This window comes from Mesocricetus auratus, unplaced genomic scaffold (genome assembly GCF_017639785.1).
Source record: "Mesocricetus auratus isolate SY011 unplaced genomic scaffold, BCM_Maur_2.0 Super-Scaffold_4256, whole genome shotgun sequence".
Taxonomy (NCBI): domain Eukaryota; kingdom Metazoa; phylum Chordata; class Mammalia; order Rodentia; family Cricetidae; genus Mesocricetus; species Mesocricetus auratus.
This window is the reverse complement of record NW_024429182.1, coordinates 84,822,389-84,846,885: the sequence shown is the minus strand read 5'-3', so window position 1 is coordinate 84,846,885 and position 24,497 is coordinate 84,822,389. Positions and strand designations below refer to the sequence as shown.

At 39.4% G+C, this 24,497-nt stretch overlaps 1 protein-coding gene across 1 annotated transcript; it reads right to left on the bottom strand.

Moving 5' to 3' along the window:
• Positions 1 to 1,276: 1,276 nt before the first annotated feature.
• Positions 1,277 to 15,093, bottom strand: Psma1 (proteasome 20S subunit alpha 1). The gene is made up of 10 exons (XM_040756101.1): positions 14,946 to 15,093; positions 13,397 to 13,441; positions 12,758 to 12,859; positions 12,538 to 12,641; positions 9,923 to 10,011; positions 9,258 to 9,328; positions 8,533 to 8,662; positions 5,100 to 5,179; positions 2,325 to 2,435; positions 1,277 to 1,624 (listed from the first exon to the last, which is right to left on the bottom strand). The coding sequence occupies exons 1-10, from the start codon at positions 14,946 to 14,948 to the stop codon at positions 1,568 to 1,570; spliced, it is 792 nt and encodes a 263-aa protein (XP_040612035.1). The 5' UTR covers positions 14,949 to 15,093; the 3' UTR covers positions 1,277 to 1,567.
• Between the last annotated feature and the right edge of the window lie 9,404 nt (positions 15,094 to 24,497).

Below are 24,497 nucleotides of genomic sequence, written 5' to 3'. Positions count from 1 at the left end.
ATGCATGGTTTTGCTTTTTAAAACTCAGAGCTTCTTGAGCAGATATCAAAGCCTTATATAGTATATTTTATTCTTATATTCTTATGAAGTATATTTTAATCCTAGCATGTAATTGTATCATTTTGAATGCTCTCCAAATCACAATTTATTTCAATGTAGAAAGTTTGTGTATCAGAATTATAAAAGTACACAAGTAGAAGACAGAAAGTACTAGAGACTAGCCCCAAACTGCTCAACGGTCAACACTAACAACAGCTTAGAACACAAGTTTGACATCTGTTTTTCAGCTTTTTATTTTTGACTGTGCCAGTTCTTTAGAACTCCGCGTGAAGATGCTTAGATTCCAGATGACATCATCTTTGTGTCAATGGGAAGATTTACATGACACTAGGAATCTTACTGTCACATTTATTCAGCAGACTAAATGGAGTAACTGAGTGCAACACATGAAACATAAAAGACCTCACAACAAACTGTGAAGTCCTTAAAGTGGAAAAACTTTGGTGTGTTAGATGCACCCATCTGTGCATATTAGTGGACAGCCAGAGGACCATAAGCATTCTGCTCTATCATCCTGATTTACTCCCCTAAGGCAGGGTCTCATTGAACCTGGAGCTAGACTAGACTAGAAGCCAGTAAGTTGAAGCAAGCCTTTATCCTGTAGTGCTAGTGTTAGTGGTGTAACTCTTGCTAGCATGACATGTGGCGCTTTTTTAAATTTTTAAAATTATTTATTATTATATAGTGTTCTGTCTGCATGTTTCCTTGCAGGCCAGCAGAAGGCATCAGATCTCATTATAGTGGCTGTGAGCCACCATGTGATTGCTGGCAATTGAACTTAGGATCTCTGGAAAAGCGGGCAATGCTGTGCCATCTCTCCAGCTCCTAGCATGTGGCTCTTAACTAATTTGTTTTTTGTATTTCCAAAGTAGGGAGAATTTTAAAAATCAGTCTTTAGACTAAAACCACATACATATTGGGGAAAACCAAAACCAAAACCAAACAAAAACCCCAAAACCCAACCTATTTGTCAGAGTCCAGCTCCAATAGGGTTCATGTTCCAAAGATGAGGTATGGAGTCAGCCGGGGGGAAAGAGACTGTAATGATCTGAGGGTCAATCAGGATGGCTACCACTAGCAAATTCAACTGTGTTGGTAAAGAGGTGTTTTTCTCTATCACTAAAAGAAGTCAAGACAATATAATCTGACAGACATGACAAATGACCATTGTAATGTCTACAGTTGAAACTACTTAAAAAAGAAACTTGATACAACAGGAGGTGAACAATTTTATTTCACAGTTGTCCTTAAAACTGTAAAGACACTATTTTATTCATATAAAAACATTGGTATAGATACCTATACTTTCTAGAAAATGATTATGTAGACCCTTTCAAAGAAAATGCACCCATTATATATGGTTTCTGTGAAGTTGCTTGGAGAAAACTCACATCTGGACTGATTTCTAAAACATACCACCCCATATTCTGCAGGTGTTGGTTCTAAGTACAGATTACTGTCACCAGTGCATGTCCCTGCATCCTCATATCTCTGTGTCCTTTATCACTTAATGTTCCATTGGTTCATCAGCCTTTTCTGCAGGTTCATCAGCAGCCTGTGATGGCTTTAAAAAAGAAGAAACAAAAATATGTGAAGAGAACATTTAATATACACTCCCAAATCACAAGTATTACAATGCAAAAAATTAATGAGAAAAGGGAGTTAAAAGATGAATCTGGCCCTGTCTCTCACTTTAACCTAAAGAATGCACTAAAGTGAGGTTGTATCAGTTCTGAGTTCTAGCTGTAAGAATGACCGGCAACCTTCACTTTTGGGCTTTTGTAAGCTCTAATCCACCACTTTGTTGGAGTAGCCATGAGAATACACAGACAGAAGCCTAGTCATTCTAACATTCCACAGCTGATTTTCTGAGATATCTAAAAAGCAGGTAAAGAATAAAGTCATCGTGGATGCTCTGCACCATCTTCAATAGGACTGCAGTATTTGTGAGATTCCAACTGAGAGCAGCAGTAGAACCATTTAGGTATGCCTTGGTACCTAATAGAACTCTGAGAAATATGGTCTAACCCTGAAAATTTTTGGGTTACCTTAATTATGTTATAATAGAAAACCAAACTCTTCTCCCTTTTTGAGTTTATGGAAATCACTGTCCCTTCAATATTTTACTTGACTCAGTTCTTTCTTAATTGTATTTTCAATTGTGGGCCTTTCTTGACAAAGACAAAAACAAGCAATTTACATGGTTATGATAGAACAGCATCTTACAGTAAAGCTGGAGCCTCATGTTATGATTAGTAACATACCTGTGCTTTTCTCTGTGGTCTTTCTTCAAGACCATCCAGGAATGGAGACACATCATCATCGTCATAGATTGTAAACTCCAAGTCTTTACCAACAATTCCAATGGAAACATTCTGAGGGCAGAAAGGGAAAATTAATATAGATAAAGGCTGACCAAAAATGTAGAAAAAAATAATATAGCATTTAAATTCAGAGTTTGAAAAACTGTCAGGAAACTATGGTTCTTTTCAACAACAGATTCAACATTCATTTTTGGTTATCAAAGGTCAGTGTTATCTAGAAACAAAGTCTTCACCTAGATCACTGACTGGTTCTCAACCTTCTTAACACTGTAATCCTTTAACACAGTTCCTCATGTTATGATGACCCCCCAACCATAAAATTCTTTTGTTGCTACTCTGTAAGTAATTTTGCTAATGTGATGAATCAGAATGTAAATATCTGTGACCCAAGGGGGTCACAGCCCACCGGCTAACAACCATTGAACTGGATACTAAATAGTAATGTTCCAATAACTAATCAATAGCTTTACAATGCTATTACACTTAACCTCAGTTAAACCCAGGTATACCTTCCCTGCTCTTTTATGATCACACACACAACTTAGTTCCTACATCATCCACCATATCCTATCTCTCTCTCCCAGTGCTGAGGACTGGTGCCAGGAGCAAGACCTTTACCACACCCCACCCCCAATTTCCCTTCCCTTAGACATCTCCCTCTTAACAAAATCCATTCTCCTTCAGCTGGAAACCTGTTTTTCTATTTCACTGAGAACCCAGAAGCAACTGGAAGACAGAGAGAAGTCTAGATTTTCTTTCTTTCATTATTATGAATGAACACTCTGATTTTTTTCTTGACAGTCAATCTCTCCACTTCTGTGTTGATAAATGACACGGTTTGGGCCATTTTCCTCATATATTTCCTATATAACTATTTTACTTTACACTGAATTATTATCATAACCATACAGCAGATGCATTATTTTTTCCATCTTAAAAATCTTTTTTTTTTTTTTTTTTTTTTTTGAGACAGGGTCTCTCTGTGTAGCTTTAGAGCCTGTCCTGGAACTCCTTTATAGATCAGGCTAGCCTCAAACTCACAGAGATCTGTCTGCCTTTGCCTCCATCGTGCTGGGATTAAAGGTATATGCCACTACTGTCCAGCCTCCATCCTAAAAATCTTAAAACAGTGAAAAATATTTACTATCTCTTCTCCCAGTTAGTACTCCATATTTTTCTGGAATAATCAATGGGAAAAAAAACTCTATTTCCTTCAAAGAGACATTTCAATTCCTCTTCTTTAGATTTCATTTCTCTCAAGGCTTTTCTTCTCCAATCAACTAAAGCTGCTTGTCAAGACCTCAGGGTACCACTGATAATACAATAGGTTATTTTCAGTTTGCATCTTTCTTGGTTTTTTATCAGTTCTTCATTCTCTTCTCCAAAGTTTCTTCATTTCCTTTGAAGGATGCCTCATTTTCCAGGTTTTCCTTTACCTCAGGTTGTTTTTCTGAGTGTCTTGCTGACACCTACTAACCTTCCAATCTCCTAAAGGTTAAAGTATTTTGGGGCTAGTCCTCAAAGTGATTCTCTATTTGATTCCTTTAGAAATTACACCTACTTTACTCTTTAAATATCATTTCTGTATAGACTCCAACATTTTAAACTCCAAACAGGACCACTCTCCATAGAAGACTGGTGGGCACTGAAAACTGCTTCTTCTCTGTCAATAATTGGATAGACAGGCATAGTTTTATATATCCTAAACTGACATCATCTTCTATAACTTCTATCCCAAACCTATTCCTTTCACTCTTACATCTATCCCAGTAAAATTATAACTCTTTCCTCCAGCTTATCAAGTCAAAAACCTTGGAAGCATCATACTACAATCCTAACAAACTTGTTAGCAAATCCTAATTCCCCAATATCTAACACGGAATCACTTCTCTATCACTGTTCCTGAACATATAATGTGGTTTCCCCTTCATCTCTGATTTCTTGCCTTCATTTTCATCTTATTCATTGACTTCCAATTCTACTGACTTCCTTCTTTAAATACTGGAAAGATCTGCCCTCAGGACTTGTGCACATGTCTTTGCTGGTATGGCTCACTTACCTTCTTTAGTTCTTTCCTCTCAAATTTCACTTTGTTGGTGAGTCCATGGTTGATCACTGTTTTAAATTACATCCACTACACCACTAACCAATATCCAATTGTTCATTCTTTCTATCATGTTATCATTCCTTTGGTATTTGTCATCTAATATAGTATGTCATTTATTTATGTATATACTGTTTACCCTCCCATTAGACTCTAATGAAGGCCAAGATACTTGTATTATACCCTCAATACCTGGAGAATGTCTGTATACAGCAAATGCTCAATACATTTGTTAACAACATTAACAATACAGAAAGGGCAGGAGTGTGAGGTGAAAGCAGGAGGACCAGGAGTTGAAGGTCATCCTCAGTTACATAGCAGGTTTGAGGCTAGCCTAGGTTATATGACACTTGGTTTAAAACAAACAAAAGACAAAGATAAGGCTACCTACTGAAAACAAAGGTGAAGACATTCACACTTGCTGATTTTATTGCTGCATAACCCCCAACCCCAATTTTAAACATGACATTTCAAAACCAGATGTTTCTGTGAACAGAAAGAAAATATGAGAAGTCCAATGAAAATAACTTAAGTACATGCTATTTTATTACTTTCAATTGAGGATTAAACTGCATTGTTAATACCTACAATTGGAACCATGAGTTAGTTACCTTTGTGGTCAGATCTTGCTCTGCAGGGAGTGTTTCTCTTAAGGCACGCAGACCATGTTTAACCAGCTCATCCAAATTGCCTGTATGCAATAAATTAAAAATAATTTCTTAATTCACTATAAGGTTCTTTAATTATCAAGTCTATAGTCTGAAATTGTGCCTTGAATGACATATTGCATAGAATAAAATAGCCAAAAGTATAATGCTAGTTTTATAATCTAATCTAATATAAATCAACATCAATGACTATTTGATGTCTTTATTAAATAAATATAATGTTCTATCACTAGGTTAAATAAAAGTCCTGTTTCACAAATGCCATTCTAGTTTTGTAGAATGTGTTTTATATGCTGGTTCTTATATTCATTAAAGAGCCTTCCACTCATTCTGTGTGGTCACATTAATGACACCAAAACCATCACGGAAAACTACCTTATGAACAGAGATACCAAAATAAGTGGCTTATACCTACTACCTTAGTACTTGAGGGTATGGGGGCGGGGGTGGAGATTATGAGTAGCTTGGGCTACATAGGTAGTTTCAGGTTAGCCTAAACTACATAGTGAAAACTCATCTCAAACACACACACACACACACACACACACACACACACACACAAGAAAAACCCAACACAAAACCACTATCATCATTTCTACAATCACCACCAGAAGTCAACAACACAGAAAACGATTATACAAAATAACCAAGTGTGGCTTTTCTCAGGAAGGTAAAGATGGTTAATATTTGAAAACTCAATCAATATAACACAAATACAGAATTAATAGACTAAGGCGAGAGGTGGGGGGGGGGAACTATGACCATTTCAATCAGATGTAACATGCATGTGATAAATTCCCGACTCCTACCTAATAAAAACTCATTCAACTAGTATTTGAAGGGAACTTCCATCTATAACATCTCACAGCTAACATCGTATTTAAGACAATAACTAAATGTTATCCCCGCAGAAGCAGAAATAAAACAAGGACATATGCTCTCAGCACTTCTATTCACCACTATACTGCCGGCTCTAGCCAAGGCATTTGATAAGAAACAAAATGCACCCATGTGGGAAGCAAGAAAAAAACAATACACATCAAGATTAGGATTTGAGAAAGTAAAACCACCCCTACTGCTAATGATGTAATCTAGTGACATGACCTCAGATCTAAGGAATCCACAAGGGGAAGAAAAAAAAAGGACTGGAATTGACAAAGGGTTAAGATTGAAGAATATAAGATCAATATACAATTATCAATTTCTGTATACAGTGTTCTCCCTGCAGAGGACACCAGATTTCATTACAGGTGCTCGTGAGCAACCATGTGTTTGCTGGGAATTGAACTCAGGTCCTCTGAAAAAGCAGTCAGTGCTATTGACTGCTCAGCCATCCCTCCAGCCCCAACAATTATCAATTCTGTACAATGGGCAATCTGCAAATGTTATTGAGAAAATCTTGATGTTTAAAACATCATGAAAAGAATAAAATATGGATGAATTAAACAAAAGAACATAAGGTATAAACTGAAAATTACAAAATACCATTGAAAGACTTAAGTAAATATAATAAAATCCCATGTCTAGGCATCAAAGACTTGTAAAGATGTTGCCTAAATAACAATGGGGCTATCCATGGTAAACTGCAAATGTTAAATAAAATGTATATTGGATACATCTTGCATAACAAATGTGTGGTAATATCTTACTTGTAAAAAAAAAAGCTTGTCTGAAGATCAGAGGGTGGAGCTTGCCACTAGTTAACCATAGAGGTCCAGAGGTCTGTACAGACAGACAGGAAGTGAGATGGTTGGGCAGAGAGAGGATATAGGCGGGAGGAAATAGGAATTCACACTCTTTCACTGGGAAGCTAATGAGGTAAAAGTGGCTTTGGCTTACTCTTCTCTCTCAGCATTTTCCTCTATATCTGACTCTGAGTTTTTAGTATTTAGACCAACTAGAACTCTACTTACACAAATATTACAATTTAGCAATATCTGATTGTGTAGCTGGCTGAGACCATGTTGCCTCCTTGAATCACTATAGAGGATCTTACCATATGTGGCTAATCCATATGAAATCAAAATTCAAATTCAGGAGTTCATTTCCTACTGAGTGCATGTTGTTTTGTATATCAAAAATTCAAAATCTCCTGAGCTGAAGCATCATAAATCAATGTCATCTGTACTACAATAGTGGAAGTAATACCCAGATGCTCTAGAGATTGCAACAACGCTTAAAGCTCCTTGGATAGAAAGCATCAAACAGCTGCTCTGACGCTCATGAGGGGGGTAGGAACACAAGGAAGCCTGCAGGTTCTTTCTCTACTCATCTTTTCCTGTGACCAAGGTATGCATACTGCTTGTAAGTCTTAGGGTATGCAGGTGATCTTGGGAACTTCCAGTTCAATTGTAACTCCTGTATTCACTGAGTCTCAGCTATTTCCTTTCAAAAATACTATACTGTCAAGAGAAATTTTTTTATTTTGTTTTGTTTTTTTTGAATTTATTAATTGTGTATACAGCCTTCTGCCTACAGGCCAGCAGAGGGTACCAGATCTCATTCAAGGTGGTTGTGAGCCACCATGTGGTTGCCGGGAATTGAACTCAGGACCTCTGAAAGAACAGTCAGTGCTCTTAACCACTGAGCCATCTCTCCAGCCCCTTGTTTTGTTTTTTTTGAGAGAGTTTCTCTGGGAAACAGTTCTGGCTGTCCTGGAACTCACTCTGTAGACCAGGCTGGCTTTGAATTCACAGAGATCCGCCTGCCTCTGCCTCCCAAGTGCTGAGATTAAGGGCATGCACCACCACCATCCAGCCCAAGAGAAATCTTAAAAGCTCTGCTACTAACTCTTCTAATGTAAAACAAAGCACTTGAAAACCAGTTCATCATTTTACACCCTTCACCCTCTTTTCCCACAGGTATGCTGCCTTTATTTATGGGGCAATTAAAGCAGAAATTCTATGTGGCCTATAGTAGAAACAGACTTAAAGACCAGTTGTAAATAGAACTTTACAAATAGCAACTAGTATAATGTTTTTTAGCTCTGGCTGGAGCCTACTTCAGACCAAATGAGTCAAGAATTTTCAAGGATGCTCGTTAGTTTTTTTCAAGACAGGGTTCCTCTGTGTAGCCCTGGTTGTCCTGCAACTCAATTTTTAAACCAGGCTGCTCTTGACTCACAGAGAGATCCACCTACCTTTGCTTCCTGAGTGCTAGGATTAAAGGTATGCATGCTTAGCTTGACAAATTTATATTTTGAAAAAGTTCTCTTTGTAGCTAGAAGTACAAGTTAGTATGTTTTACATAAACAACAGACACTTTGTGAACTTTTAAAAACTAAAGACTAATAGTTTTCTTTATTTAGGATAGATTTACTAACTATATAAAGACTAGAAGAGGCAAAACAAAACAAAGTAAGTCAAAGCACACTTACACTCCATAAATTCAGACATATGTCTCTCCAGGTAAGTACGAGCTGATTGAGAACGGGCTCCAATAGACATAGCTCTGCAGTCAAAGTAGTTAGCAGATGGACAGGTTTGGAAAATGTGAGGGCCCATATCCTATAAACAGAAAAAAACATACTATGTAATTCTTGCCTTTGAATGACTTAAAAAAAGTACAAGTTTCTAGGCTTTAAACATTGCTGGGATATAACTGTGGTAACTGTGATGGTTAATCACTGCCAATCTGACTGGTTTTAAATCACCTAGGAGTGTGTCTGTGAGGGCATTTCTAGATAGTTTTATGTTGTTTCTCAAGACAAGGTTCTTCTATGTATTCTGGTTATCCTGGAATTCACTCTGTAGATCAGGCTGACCTCAAACTCAGAGATCTCCCCTCCTCTGCCTCCTGAGCGCTGGGATAAAGGTGTGAACCACCATGCCTAGCACCAGACAGGTTTAGATAAAAAGGGAAAACTCACTCTGACAGTGACTAGCATGATTTCATGGACTTTGTCCTGGACCTAACTACAGGAGAAAATAAGCTGAACAGCAGCATTTATCTCTTCCTGTATTCTAACTAGAATGCAGCATGACAGCTTCCTCAAATTCCTATCATGATGAGCTTTGTCTCTTCCTTAGGTCGTTTACATCAGGCATTTCGTCACAAAAACAGAAAAGTAACTAATACAAGAACAATGCTCTATGAACTTACATCATAACCAGCAATAAGTAGCCCAACACCATAGGGCCTTCGGCCATACCGCTGTGTTGGGATCTGGGTTTCTGAAACTAGTTAAGGAACATGCTCCAACATTCAATAAATTAAAGACTTATAGCTTTTTCCCCCCTCCTTTTACAAAACAAGGTCTTGTCATGTATCCCTGGCCACGCTGGAATTTGTTCTGCAGACCAGGCTGGCCTCAAACTTAGGGATGTACCTGCTTCTGCCTCCCAACTGCATGTACCACCACTGCCTGGTGACTTCTAGCCTCTTAATTGTTCCATAATCTTCTAGAAGTAAGTAACAGAATAGCATTCCTAATATTATACAAAGTTTCCACCAAAGCCAAGCATGAACACTAAAAAAATGGTCTCTTCCTATAGAGGGATTTGTTTTGGATATAAAAGGCCAGAACTCTGGGGGATAATTAGAACCATTGAGAAACTTTACTCTCTGAAACTGACAATGGAACAGTTTTCTTATATTGGGTTGTTATATTTGGGAAACTGTTTATAAAGGCTAGTGAAATAATAATCTAATTCCTCAAACCACAATCTTATTTATGTTTTATGCTATCACATTCCAAATAACTAAGACAAACACCAAGTACTCAAACTGTTTATGGTTTACATTTATAATGCCAACATAAAGGATACTGCTTCCAATTAGAGACACAAGGCGAGACACAGGAAGTGGTCTGTCAAATACAAATCTGGAATCCAAACACTCCTGGCGCATAAAATTACTAAAAAGGAAAAGAAACAAAAATTAGTAGTTTCATATTATAGAGAATAAATACAACCTAAATATTTTTTAAAAAGCAGTTTGATTCCATTTTGCTTTCCTGCAAATATTTCATGGAGTACATCCATAAAATCAGAAAGGGCTGGGCGGTGGTGGCTCACGCTTTTAATCCCAGCACTTCAGAGGCAGAGGCAAGCAGATCTCTGTGAGTTCGAGACCAGTCTTGTCTACAAGAGCTAGTTCCAGGACAGTCTCCAAAGCCCAGAGAAACCTTGTCTCGGAAAAAAAAAAAAAAAAACCCCACAATTCCTCTGTGTGTGTGTGTGTGTGTGTGTGTGTGTGTGTGTGTGTGTGTGTGTGTGTGTGTGTGTGTGTAACTCTGGAGCCACATGACTATTTAAAAATAAATGAAAGTGAGGCAAGTCATTTGGAATCAAGCATTTAGAAAGTGAAGGCAAAAATTCTGAAACCAGCTTCATAAATGCTCAAAAAATTAGTAACTAAATAAAAAACGACTGAATTGCTCCTCCCTCCACACAAAACCCTGCCATAGAGAAGGCAGTGCTTCCCACTGTCAGCAACCGCATGCCATGACTTTAGGTTTCAAACCAGAAGAAAGAGAGAGAGCTTTGTTATTTTCTTGAAAGCAGACAGTAAGTGTCACTCTAGACACAAACCATCCTATCACTGAATCTCACTGATAATTTTGACAAGATCCAAGCTAGGTAACATTGAAAAGAAATTTCATGACTATAACAGTACATGCAAGCCACATCTGATGACCATATTTTATTCTGGGGGTGTTTTCTGTAGTGTGGAAATCAAACCTCAGGCCTCAACAAGACAGGTAAAGCTCCCAACCTCCTGACCCTCATCAAATGTTGACCAGATGTCAATATCAAGCTGTCAGTATTTTAAAGCCAATTTTCTAAGGCTTCCTAAAATTAAACTATTTAACATGGCAAGCATTAATTACATGTGGGCCTAAGGAATTGAAAAGTAGCTAACTAAAATGTCTATCAATAAAAGACAACACCAAACCACATATAACATCTTTTTTTGTTTGTTTTACGAGACAGGGTTTCTCTGTATTGTTTTGGAGGCTGTCAGACAAGCCTGGCCTCGAACTCACAGAGATCCGCCTGCCTCTGCCTCCCGTGTGCTGGGATTAAAGGCGTGCACCACCACTGCCTGGCCACATACAACATCTTACTAATAAAGTTTTCACTGACTGAATGTTGCCCTAGTAATACTTTAGATATCTGAATCAAGTAGCATATTTGACCACACACCAAACTTCTTCTTTTGAGAGCAGAAACACATGCAATGTCACTCTACTACTGATTTAAAGAGACTGGCTGAATACTTTGAAAATCTTAACCAATGACAACATGGTTCTTATTCTTACATTCTTTCTTTCCTAGTCAATCCATGATGAACTAAAGAGATTAGCTTTGGCCACTTTCCACTTTCAATTCTCTCCTATTCTTTCTAAAAGCCACTGTGTTAAGCGTTTTACATGTCAGGTTACTTATTGGGAAAGATTATTTAAGTAACTAGCCCAATCTCAGATACTGTTATAAAGAATTTAATTGGTATGATCTCAAAATCCTACCACCTCATTTATGTGCTATTTCTCAACAAGAAATATCTATCTCAGGGCTGGAGAGATGGCCCAGAGGTTAAGAACACTGGCTGCTATTCCAGAGGTTCTGAATTCAATTCCAAGCCATCACATGGTAGCTTACAATCATCTATAATGAGATCTGATGCCCTCTTCTGGCCTGCAGGGATACATGCAGGCAGAACACTATATACATAATACATACATAAATCTTAAAAAAAAAAAAAGAAAGAAACATCTATCTCTTAGGGATAGTCAAAGAAATTTGCCTGTTACTATTTCACACCCTGTGTTATAAATAAAATAGGTTTTAAGCTCCCTGAAGAAAAGATCTATATCTGAGTCACCTTTCTATACCCATATTATATACTACTGAGCTTTGTGAAAACAAATGTATAATAAATATTAACACATAAAAGAAAACTAGAATGGTTTAGGGCATCCTTAAACAGAGGCATGTCCAACTCTTAAGCATACAGGGCTTGAAACAATAAATATGTCAACAACTACCTCATTCACGGACTTTTGAGAAGCAGTACGATGTTAATAACACTACAAGAATTAAGAAATGGGAATACTTAGTAACCCACCCAAATATTACAAATTACAATATTCTAGGGCTGGAGCTTAGCTGCTCTTTCAGAGGACCCAGATACAATTCCCAGGATTCAGATTGCAGCTCACAATACCAGGGAATCTAATGTCCTCTCCTGGCTTCTGAGGGAACTGGGCACACACTCGTACACAAACATACACACAGACAAAACTCCCATATAAATAAAATAATTAAAAATTATAATATTCTGGGAGACAACTTCCTGAAATATGTTATCAGGATATGTCCTAATAAAATAAATCATTATGAATAAAAAAGGATACTTAAGTTTTCATGGTCATACATACCATAACAGTCTAGCATCAGCAGTCAGACCGGCAATTGAGATACCAATATGGTTGTCAACGTGGAGAATTTTCTTCTGGTGGGCTGCAAGTTCCGACTGTGCCCTCTAAATAGAGACACAGTAAGACAGATATATCAGTTTACAGCTTTATTTATCAGTGAAATTTACATTTGATAGTTCTGTTTCCTGAAGGAGGAAGTCAGAGTTATCATTTCACTTACCTTCAACGCAACCAACACTGCATGTGTTTTTGACTTCAGACCAACTGTGGCTGAACCTTGTTTAACAGCTTCCATAGCATATTCAATTTGATGAATCCTGCCCTGAAGACACAAAAAAAGGCACTTCTTATAGCCAGTCCTTAGATCCTTTTAAATAAAAATTTAAGTTTCCAGATCTCAGATGAGCATAACTGAAGTTTAGTTTTAAAACCAATAAACCATTTTTTTTTGTTTTGTTTTGGTTTTTTCAGACAAGGTTCTCTGTGTAATTCCCCTCTGCTTGTCCTGGAATTCCCTTATAGACCATACTGGCCTTAAGCTCAGAGATCCACTTGTCTCTGCCTCCTGAATGCTGGGATTAAAGGTGTGTTCCCCCACTGCCCAGCTAACTAACTTTAATTCTAACTTTACCCTCATAGCCTATAATTGCACAAGTTTTATTTCATTGTTTTTTTTAAAGATAAGGTCTCCAAAACTGCTCAAACTGGCCTCCAACTCCATGATCTCTGGCCTCAGAATCCTGACCAATAAGGACTAAGACATGCATCACCAAGCACAGTTTACAATCTCACAAATTTCTGAACCTATTGCAGCATGAAAAGCCACTTCATAGACACAGGACAAAAATAAAAATCTTACCTGAGGACTCCAAACAGTGACATCATTGTCATACTGGTTTCGAAACTGAAAGTGGAACAAAAACAGATTACTATGAGACATTATAAACCTCAAATTTTAACATTAAGACATGTGCTTGCATGTTTCTGTTCAATTGTTAAAGCCTTTTTGCTAGTGCAGCTTTCCTGAGACATTACTACTCAGTCTCAGTTTGCAAGTCAATTCTACTTTAACCATGAGCTGTTGGCATGAATGGACTAGGATCTTCCTAACTTCCTAGTCTGCCACTCTCCACAGCACTCCCACTGGGCAGACAACCGCTAAAACATGGACATATCAACTTTTCTTCCTCTTTGCTTACACTGTTCTCTTATACAAGGCTCTAGTGACTTGCAAAAGGTCTTTAACTTAACTCAATTGTCTATCTCTTTAAGGTTTCGTTCTTTTCTTCTCTTCTAGTTCTTTCACTTTTTTTATTTTATAATAAACTCATGCAAACCAGTTTGGCCTTCATCTGAAATGTACCTGGGAGGCTGACCTTGAAGTCCTGCCTCAACCTTGCAAGTGCTGAAATTACACGTGTGTGCTATCATGACCTACTCTGTACTGTTTTTTTTTTTTTTTTTTTTTTTTTGAGAAGGTCTCTCTACACTCTGGCTGTCCTGGAGCTCACTATGTAGGTCATGCCAGTCTCAAACTCACAGATATCTGCCTGCTTCTACCTCCCGAGTGCTGAAATTAAATTCGTGCACCACCACACCCGGATTTCTACACACCTTTTTATCATTACATTATGATTAAAGTTGTGTCCGGTTTAACTTTGGATTCTCTTCTTGCATCTTGTCACTGAATGAATTAACATCTGCACACATCCTCAGGAAAGAGGTGGGTACAAACAGCTACAGTGGCAGAACCACTGCAGTTATACTAAACTATACTAACATATTACTAAAACAAGCGTGTGTGCGCTTGGGAGAACATTCGTGAGGGTGAGAGGATCAAGAGTTCCCATGGCAGGCTCGACAGAAGCAGCCCAGGGCGCTTACGTTGTGAACCTGATTCCATCACTTCCCCTCTCATCTGTAACTAGGTGACAAATCTAAGTGATCGAATGGAGCCCTTTCGCACAGCATTCTAAGGAGTCGGATGAAGCCAAAAGGACCCATAAGGAAGACGGGCACGGTCTAAGGACCTCACCGCAGGCTCAGGTCCGCGTTGGCGGTGCCGGGAGGCCAACTGCACTCTCTACCCTCTCCCTTCTATGCAGTCACGAAGGATCACAGGTCCCCCTGGAATCGGCCACCGAAGTAAACTGGGGGGTAAGGGTGGCTAGCTGGCCGAGGAAGAAGCATCTGGACCCCGTGTAAAGTGGAGCAGCGGCGCGAGAGGCCTCCCCGGCTACCGGCCGCTCCTCGCCGGCCAGGCCGCAGATGCTGAATCACTGCCGGAGCCCATCCGTGAGCCACGCTCTGTCTCCCACCGCCCCACGCCGCAGGAAATAGAGGCCGATCCACGACCGCGTCAGCGGACCTCAGCCCCAAACCCTCCGAGGACCCAGGGCTCAACACACCATGGCTCCGGCGCGGCGACAATCAGACACAGCAGCCGACCCAGGAACACGGACCCCACTACGGTTCGGCGATCGTCAGCGAAGCCTGCGGAGTTTTGACGGCGGCAGCGCAGGGAGCACAGTCTATCCCAGAGCCACGGATCGGCGTTGAACGCTCCCCCCGCCCTCCAGCTCTGGGTGGGCGGGGTCTGGTAAATCCCTTTAGAACTGGGATTGGCGGGAAACCCTGGGACTCGACTGCTCGTGCGCGGAGACAACCGGGCGTGGCTGCATGGCATGCATTGACTTTCCTTTATTCCCCGTGGATTGCGGATTCCCGCCAACTCTCGGCCCACCAGAGCCACATCTCAGCTCGGGATAATGAGGCCGTGCGGTCACAGTCCACAGAGGTTTGGGGAGTTGCCTGTCAGAAAAAGGCTGTAGAAAAGGCCACAGAACCGTAGTGTGTGTGTGTGTGTGTGTGTGTGTGTGTGTGTGTGTGTGTGTGTGTGGTATGTGTGTGATGTGTACGTATATGGTATGTGTGTGTTGTTCGTGTATGATGTGTATGTATGTGTTTGTGTTCCTATTTCTGGCCTCGAATATCTTGAGTACTTGAGAGCCCATCCTTCATGGTTCCATGGTCGTGTCGCTCATTTCATGATCATTATTTGCTGTTATGGGACTTTGAACTTAAGCAGGGTTCTGTTCTGATATTGTATATTCGCTGTCCGCAACTAAATGCCATGCCTGGTAGGTTAGGCCACTAGGGGGAAGGAGTGAGTTTTCTTACCAATTTTTAAAGAGCATCTTTTGATTTGCCCTCAAATGAAATCGAGACAGCTCTGCGCTTGCTGCCTACCTAACATCTACAGACTGCTAATTCTGTTGAAGAAAGGATAAGTACCCAGGGTCGGTTAAGGGTCCTTAAAGATCTGAACTTTGCAGGCGGAGCAACACTGTCACTTAAATGTTCACGTTTAGAGCAATTAGTATCACCTAAATATTTTCATGTATATATGTTTGTTCTCACATTTATCTATTTACTTATTTATTTATTTAATGTGTGTGTTTCTGTCCCCGCATACACTTATGTGAAAGTCAGAAGATAGCTGGATTCTGGGGATTGAACTCAGGTTCACAACTTGGCAGCAAGTGCCCTCTGAACCATTGTGCTGGACCCTGGTTTTTTGTTGTTGTTTTTTCCCTCTTTTATTTTCTTGTCTCTTTTCTCTCCTTCTTAGCCCCCCCCCCATTTATATGGGCCCATATAATGCTCTCAACAGTTTATGAGATTGCTTATTCTCTAAATTCACCAAAACTGGCTCTTGTTATTTTTTTAAGAATTTTTAAGAATTTTTAAAAATTTTTATGTGCTTTGATGTTTTGCCTGCATGTATGTCTGTGTGAGGGTGTTAGATCCCCTGGAACTGCAATTATAGAAGACTGTGAGCTGCCATGTGGGAGCTGGGAATTGAACCTGGGTCCTCTGGAAGAACAGCCAGTGCTCTTAACCCTTGAGCCATCTCTCCAGCTCAGGTTCTTGTTATTTTTAAAAAGTACTTCTAACTTTAAATTGATAAAGTTGTTTTGTTTGCTCCAAACCAGCACATTACCTCGCACATATTAAAAGTGCTTAATTTGTATTGTTGAATAATTAATGGCTTTTGAATGAATGGGTAAGTTAAATGCTCATTTAAAAATAGTTGCGGAACTGGAGAGATGACTTGCAAAAGGCTTGGGTTCGATTCCCATCACCCACATGGTATAGCTTACAACCACCTGTAATGCTAGTTGTAGGGAATCTGACTTCCTCTCCTGGCTTCAATGACACTTTTACACATATGGTGTACTTAAATATATGCATGTAAAACACTCATACACATAAAAATAATTTTCAAAAAGCATCCAGATTAGCTCATCTACCCTTAAGGGAGATTTCTTTCTAAAAAAAATTAAAATCTTCACAATATTTTTCTATAGTTATGTGCCTACACAAATATAAAAACTGACTCATACTTATACACTTCAAAAGTTTTAGGCAACTTATCAATTATGCCTGTAAGTAATGACTTATATTCTTCTTAGTAGTTGCATAGAAGTCTAGTATATGAAAATATAATAATTATTATTGGTGAGTTATTAGGTTATTTTCAAGATTTTGTTGTTATGAAAGTGGAACAGTGACTTCTTACACATGAATACCCTTTGTATACTTGATGAATTTATAAGACTTTCAAGGTTAGAGGGAAGACATGCTTACAACTATAATAAGCATATGTTAATTATAAGGTTTAATATCAATTTATATTCTGTGGGGCCTGAGAGGCCACTGTGTATATACCTTCCCCAGCACTGGATAGTCTTTATTCCTTTTATGTTGTCAGGCTGATGAGTAGAAAAAGATGAAAGTCTCTAATGTGAGCTTACTTTGTCTTTTATTTACTAGTGAAAATCTTTTCCTGTGTGTCTTGGCTGTAGTTGTAACTATAATGATTTACCCCTCATTTTGCTTGCATTGTTTTCTCATTAACTTATAGTTATGGTAATGTCACTGTGTTCCTATTAAAGAAAGATCTTTCTGGATACAACAAAAAGAAAAACCTAACACTAGCTTACATAAAAGCTGGTGTGTGTGTATGTGTGTGTGTGTGTTTATTGTAAATGTGTAACAGAAAACCATATAAACATTCAAGGATAGCAATTTTGTTTTTTATTTTATTTTTTAAATTTGTAACCCTGCCTGTCCTGGAACTCACTCTGTAGACCAGACTGGCTTAGAACTCAGAAATTCACCTGCTCCTGCTCCTGCTTCCCAGGTACTACAATTAAAGGTATGTGCCACCATGCCTAACTTGGATAGGAAGTTTTAACATAAATTTTTCCATTCAACCCTGAATGGCCTGGAACTTGCTATGTAGACCAGACTGGCCTCTGACTCAGAAATCCAGTTGCCTCTGCCTTCAGTGTGTTAGGATTAAAAGCAACTGTCCAACTTTAAATTTTTTACTGAAGCATTCATAGTGTCTGTGACAAAGCCTGGGATATCATATGGTATACACTAAATCATGATTAAATGAATGAAAAGTGATGGACCAATCATTCCTAGAAATGCCCTTTTGATATTTATCTCCTCAGCAAATGCCTTTTGATTTTTATCTTTACTGGAAATAATATAATATTCTTTCTTTATTCATAAAATTACCTTTATAGACCAAGAGAAAAGGCGTGTAGTTTTGGTTCTCTTTCTACCTTTGTTTTTCTCCTTAAGGTCCTAAAGCACATGTTATAGTTTTAGATCATCTATGCCTGTTTTTGAGGATTTGACTAATGATGCTGAAAAAAATGGATCAATGAAGACATGTAGGAACACCAGCTCAGCAAACCACTGTTGCTTTTTTTTTTTTTTTTTTTTTTTTTTTTTTGGTTTTTCGAGACAGGGTTTTTCTGTAGCTTTGGAGGCTGTCCTGGAACTCACTTTGTAGACCAGGCTGGCCTTGAACTCACAGAGATCCGCCTGCCTCTGCCTCTCAAGTGCTGGGATTAAAGGCGTGCGCCACCAACGCCCGGCACCACTGTTGCTTTAACGTTGTTAGTAAGCAATGCCAGACTTTTTAGTCTTATTTAAGTCGGTTTTTAATTTTTTTTAATGTGTGGATGTTTTGCTTGCATGTATATCTGTGTAACATATTCATATATTGTTAGTGAAGGCCAGAAGAGGCCTTCAGATCCCCTGGGACTGGAGTTAACAGAGGGTTATAAACTACCATGTGGGTACTGGAAATCTAACCTGGGTCCTCTGGAAGAGCAGCCAATGCTCTTAACTGCCGAGCTGTCTCTCCAGCCCAGTGTCAGGCTTTTTAAGAATAGCTTTTTTGTTTGTTTTGTTTTTTCAACACAGGGTCTCTGCATAGCCCTGGCTGTCCTGGAAGTCACTCTGTAGACCAGACTGGCTTCGAACTCAAGAGATCCGCCTGCCTCTGCCTCTTGAGTGCTAGGATTAAAAGCAAGCACTGCCACTGCCCAACAAGAGTAACTTTTAAATAAGAGCAAAGTTAAATTTTTTCCTGTGGACTTTTGAATTTCTGTGATGATATGTTTAGCAGCTGTAACTGCTCTGAAGAAATGAGATGGGGCTAGGGCTACATACAATTAAGTTTGTAACCCCTGGAGGGAAAAAAACAGTGTGGACTTAATCTATGCTTTCAAACACAGTACACTATAAATCTTATGACATTTTTGGTATATCAAGTTAAAAAAAGCCAACAAATAAGTCAGCTAGTCAATTACATGAAATCAGTAATTAACACATCCAGTATAATAATAAAGATATTAAAGGAGAAGTTTCTTGTTTTTCCTAGCTTGAGCCTGCAGTAGCAAATGTGGAAACGGGTGGCTGCCCTGCTTATATTTCCCCTTCACACTCCCCCTGCCAACTACAGTATGTTCTAAGGTGAAACAAGAAGGGAGAAAAAGTTTCAAGTCAGCTGTCTCAGTTTTGAGACCAAACGTTGGTTCTTGAGCTGGTGGATGTTTCCACGTAACTCTGATTACTTCTTGGGTTCTATGGAAACCCCTTTTGCTCCAGTGAGAAAGCACTGGTAATCTTTCACACTTGGGTAAATGTACTGTCTGGCTGTCAGCTCATTGTTTTTTGTTTAGTTGGTTTGGTTTTGGTTTTTTGAGACAGGGTTTCTCTGTGTAGCCCTAACTATCCTGGAATTCACTCTGTAGACCAGGCTGGCCTCAAATTCACAGAGATCTGCCTGCCTCTGCCTCTGGAGTTTTGTGATTAAAGGAGTTCACCACTACTGCCAGATGTCAGCTCATTGTTAATAGCTAACCTAGCATCTTCAGGTACATGGCTAGCTTCTTTGTATGGATTTTTATTTTGTTTTGTTTTTTTAGTCCCTTTTTGCTAGCCCAGTATGATCCAAAGAAACACTAACAGAGGAATACTTTGCCTCAGACCTCAGTAACTGTGGACTTTGACCAAACCCCAAACTCGTTTTTTTCAGTGCATCAGCAAAAATTCCCACTAGCTTGTTGGCTCCATGAAGGCACAGAGTTTTTGTACATTCTGTCACTGTTTGTTTTGTACATGCTAGAATAGTGACAGTGCATGATAAAGTTATATGCGTACTGACTGAAAGAACCCCTCACTCAGTGTGAGCCAGGCACCGGTCACTGTGGCCTCTGACTCTATGGTTATATTAACAAAATTGCACTAAATGCTTGAAGTTTCTTTCCCTAGGAATAGCTGAGGAGAAAGCTGTTTACTCACAACACACCAAAAATCATTCTAAAAATCATCTAAGCTCAAAATTTCCCCCTAATTTACGATTGAGTAGATAATCAACAGCTGCAAAAGGTACCTCTTCCCCCTCTTTTACTGAGGAGCTCTACTTTGGTGGTTTTCCATTTTATGGTGGAATAGTTGGCATTTTACTTATTTGGAGCCTCAGCCAAAATCTAGACAGAGTCCCATTTTACCACTCACATAATACTTCACTTCACTTACTTGTTTACATATTGTCTCCCTCTATTAAGCCTTAAGCCCCTGGAAGACGAGAACTATGCCATGTTTCCTGCTGCTCATATACCAAATGTGTCACACAAACTCAGTGCTCAGTGAGATGTAGTTAGAAGAGTCAGCAGTAACTGGCAAGATGGCTTACAGGTGAAGGGACAACTCAAGTTTGGTCCTTAGGACCTACATGGTGGACAGAGAAAATTGGCTCCTGCAGTGCCTTCCTTCCATGTGCTTGTGTGCATGCACACACACACACACACACAAAGATAAAGGAAGACAGACAGACAGACAGGTGCTATGGGCCCCTTTTGCTTCCTATAGCCCTAATACTAAATGAGGATTTGGCTGATGACGTGTCTTGGTCTTTAGCCAGGATCTGAGAAGTCGATCCACAAAAACATTGTAGGATAACCTACTGAGCACTGTCTTAAAAGCCATTAGTCAGCATCCCAGACTTTTTAAGAACAAGGTAAGAGTAATTTCTAGACCTGAAGAGATGGCTTAGTGGTTAAGGTACTTGCTACTCTTGCAGAGAGGACCTTGGTTCAGCTCCTAGCACTCAACAGCCTGTAACTCCAATTTCAAGGAATCCAGTGGCCTCCTCTGGCCTCCACAGACATCTCAATGATTATAACCTCGGATCCATATACAGTGTTACTTTACATTTTCACCAGGGAGCAGGAGGCATGTGATTCTCATGTGAAAAAAAATTCCATTAAAGTGGAGTTTATGTTATAGTTCTAGAAATGTGTTTCACTTTTCAAGTTTGTGATGTCAGATATCCAGGTGTAGGTGTAAAATAAATGGTTGGCATGTGGTGTATTAGTTAACTCTTTGTATTGCTGAAACAGGATACCTGACAAATGCAACTTAAACAAGGAAGGCTTTATTTTGGCTCAGTTTGAAGCTGCAGTCCATCATTGTGGGGGAGGCATGATGTCAGAAGCTTGAGGCAGATGGTTTCTCACAGGGCATCCATAGCCAAGAGCAAAGAAGAGGGATGTTTGTGCTCACCTTGCTTTCTCCTTTCAATACAGTCCAGGACCTCAGCCTGTGGGATGGTGCTGTACACTTTCAGAGTAGGAGTTCACAATTTAATTAGTCCAGATAATACCTCAGACACAATCAGAGATTGTCTCCTAGAGGATTTTAAAAAAACAGTTATTTTTAATTTAATGTGCACTGGTGTTTTGCCTGTATATATTCTGTGTGAGGGTATTGGATCCCCTGGAACTGGAGTTACAGACAGTTGTGAACTGCCTTGTGGATGCTGGGAATTGAACCTGGATCCTATGAAAGAGCAATCAGTGTTCTTAACCACTATGCCATCTCTCCAGCCCCCTCCTAGATGATTCTTGATCCTGTCAAGTTGACAACATTAACCATCACAGCTGGGAACCCCAAAACAAGGGGTTATTTTCATGGGTTGGAGTGAGAATAGAAAAGAGTTATATTGACTATATGTTGGGGCACTCCAAAATTATGGTATATTATTGAAGGTTGAAGTTTTTTGGGTTTGGTTTTGTTTCCAAGACAGGGTTTCTCTGTATAGCCCTACTCTGTAAACCAGTCTGGCCTCAAACTCAGAGATCCACCCGTCTCTTCTTCTTGTGTGCTGGAATTAAAGGTATGGGTCACCATGGCATGGGTAGAAGGTCTAAGTTTGACTTTGAGTTTAACTACTTGTAAGCTTTGAGGGCCTTTATAACTTATTTGGCCTCTCTGAGCCTTCATTTTGTTGTTGAAACCTGTTAATTAAATGAAGATAATCTGTGAAGATTAAAGTTTAGTGGTAGAATGTGTGTCTAGCATGAGCCAAGTTTGAAAGTTTGATCCCCAACATTGCCCTTAAAATCAACTCCAGATAAGTCAAAGACAATGCAAGTCCTCAAACTCCAAAGTGTTTAGAGGATAAGGTGAGGAAAACACCTTAAGACGCAGGCATAGGCAAGGACTCAGTTCTTCAGAAAGTAGCCTCAACACATGACAAATGGGATCTCGTAAAATTAGAAAGTTTCTGCACAGGAAGAAATCAATTAAATGAAGGGACAACTTTTTCAGCCTGAAAGAAGAATTGAAGTTACTGTAAATGTAACTTGGTGACTCACAACCATCTGTAATGAGATCTGGTTCCCTTGACACTGTATATATAATAAACAAATCTTTAAAAAATAGATATTGTGTATTCTCTCTCATTTGTCGTTCCTTGATTTTATGCAGATAACATCATATGTATCTGTGATATGCAAGTAGAAGTAAAATTGTCTAGGAGGAAATGGTACTAAAAGGAGGGAGCCGAAAAAGTTAGGTATGGGAATGGGGGAATAAGCTCCAAATACATCATATACTTGTGGGAAAATATCCTCATATATGTTAGTTCCTTTTCTGTTGCTCTGATAGAACACCATGACCAGAGGCAACGCACATTATCACTGCTTTTAGAATCCACTCATTTTCTGAAAGCTGCTGTTGCTATAGCAATCATACCTACTGGGACAGTCATACTAGTAATAATGCTTCCTGTTTAGCAACTCAGGAGTAGCAGACTAGAAGTGTACAGTGAGCTGCCCCCTCCACTCTCATTTCTCAGATAACCCTTTTAGCAGTAAATGTAGCTTTTGAAGTTTTGAGACTGTGTTTTAATTGCTGAGAAGGGACACTATGACTTTAGCAATCCTTATAAAGGAAAACATTTAGTTGGGGCTGGCTTACAGTTCAGAGATTGAGTCCATTGTTGTCATGGTGGGAAACATGGCAGCATGCAGGCAGACATGTTGCTGGAAAAGGAGCTGAGAGTGCTACATCTTGATCTGAAAACTGTGACACTAGACCTAGCTTGAACATATAAGACCTCAAAGCCTGCCTCCACAATGACATACTTCCTCCAGCAAGGCCACACCTACTCCAATAAGGCCACACCTAATAATGACACTCCCTATGGGCAAGCATCCAAACCCATGAGTCTATGGGCACCACACATGGTCTTAGTGTGTATCCTTGGCTGGCCTGGAACTTGCCATGTAGACCAGGCTGGTCTTGAACTCAGAGATCCACCATGTGCCATCATGCCTAGCCCCTAAATATTTAATTTTAACTTACTCTTTTTTGCCAGTTTTTACTCATATTGTTTACTTGCCAAGGTTGGTGAAGCACAATCATATAACACTAACCCTTAAAGACTTTGACATGCAGAGAACCTGACTGATAAAAGAAAACCATAGCTAGTGGGTTTGAAGTACAGACACATGGGGTGGGAGATGGCTCAGTTGGATGTAGTGGTGCATACATAACCCTGCTCACCCTAGGTGAAGTAGGAGACAGAAACAGGAGACTACTCCAGATCCAGCTAGCCTTGTGTCTGTAGCAGTGAACAGCAAAAAAAGTAGAATCTAGCAAGGTGAAATGTGAGGGCCAACACCTGAGCTTGTCCTCTGACTAGCACAGGCATGCTGTGCTACAGGTGCACATGAGCTCACACACATATACCACACATGCACACAAAAGCAGAAATATAAACTAAGATTTTTTTGCTTGTTTTTTGTTTTCTTGAGACAAGGTTTTCCTATGTAGCTCTGGCCGTCCTGGAACTTGGTAGCCTCGAACTCGCAGAGATCTGCCTAACTCTGCCTTAAACTGAGATTTATAAAGAAGTAAAGACAATTTTCTTTAATATATTTGAATAATAGTTTCATGTAGAAATTATTTTATCCCTGATAAGTGCTTTCTATTTTTTCTAAATAAACTTCTGCTTACTGTCCTAGCAGAATAAAATATATTCTGCTTTAGTTTTTAAATATAGTAATGCAATCTGAGGTTATTTGGGAAAGTGCCCTCTGAACTAAGAACAAGCATTTCTTTTCCTATGGTCATAGCCAGTGTTTTTTTATTTTAGAGACGATCTTATTTTACATATCAATCCCCCCCCATTCCCTCACCCTCCCATGCCTCCCACCGGTCCCCCCTAGCCCACCCCTCACTCAAACCCCCCAAGAATAGTGAGACCTTCCACAGGGGATCATCAAAGTCTCAGCCAGTGTTTT

Coding starts and splice junctions, on each gene's coding strand:
- Psma1 (XM_040756101.1), bottom strand. Junction 12,860..13,396: donor TCACTGTTTGGAGTCCTCAG/GTAAGATTTTTA, acceptor TTGTGTCTTCAG/GGCAGGATTCATCAAATTGA. Junction 9,329..9,922: donor TGTGTCTCTAATTGGAAGCA/GTATCCTTTATG, acceptor AACTAGTTTCAG/AAACCCAGATCCCAACACAG.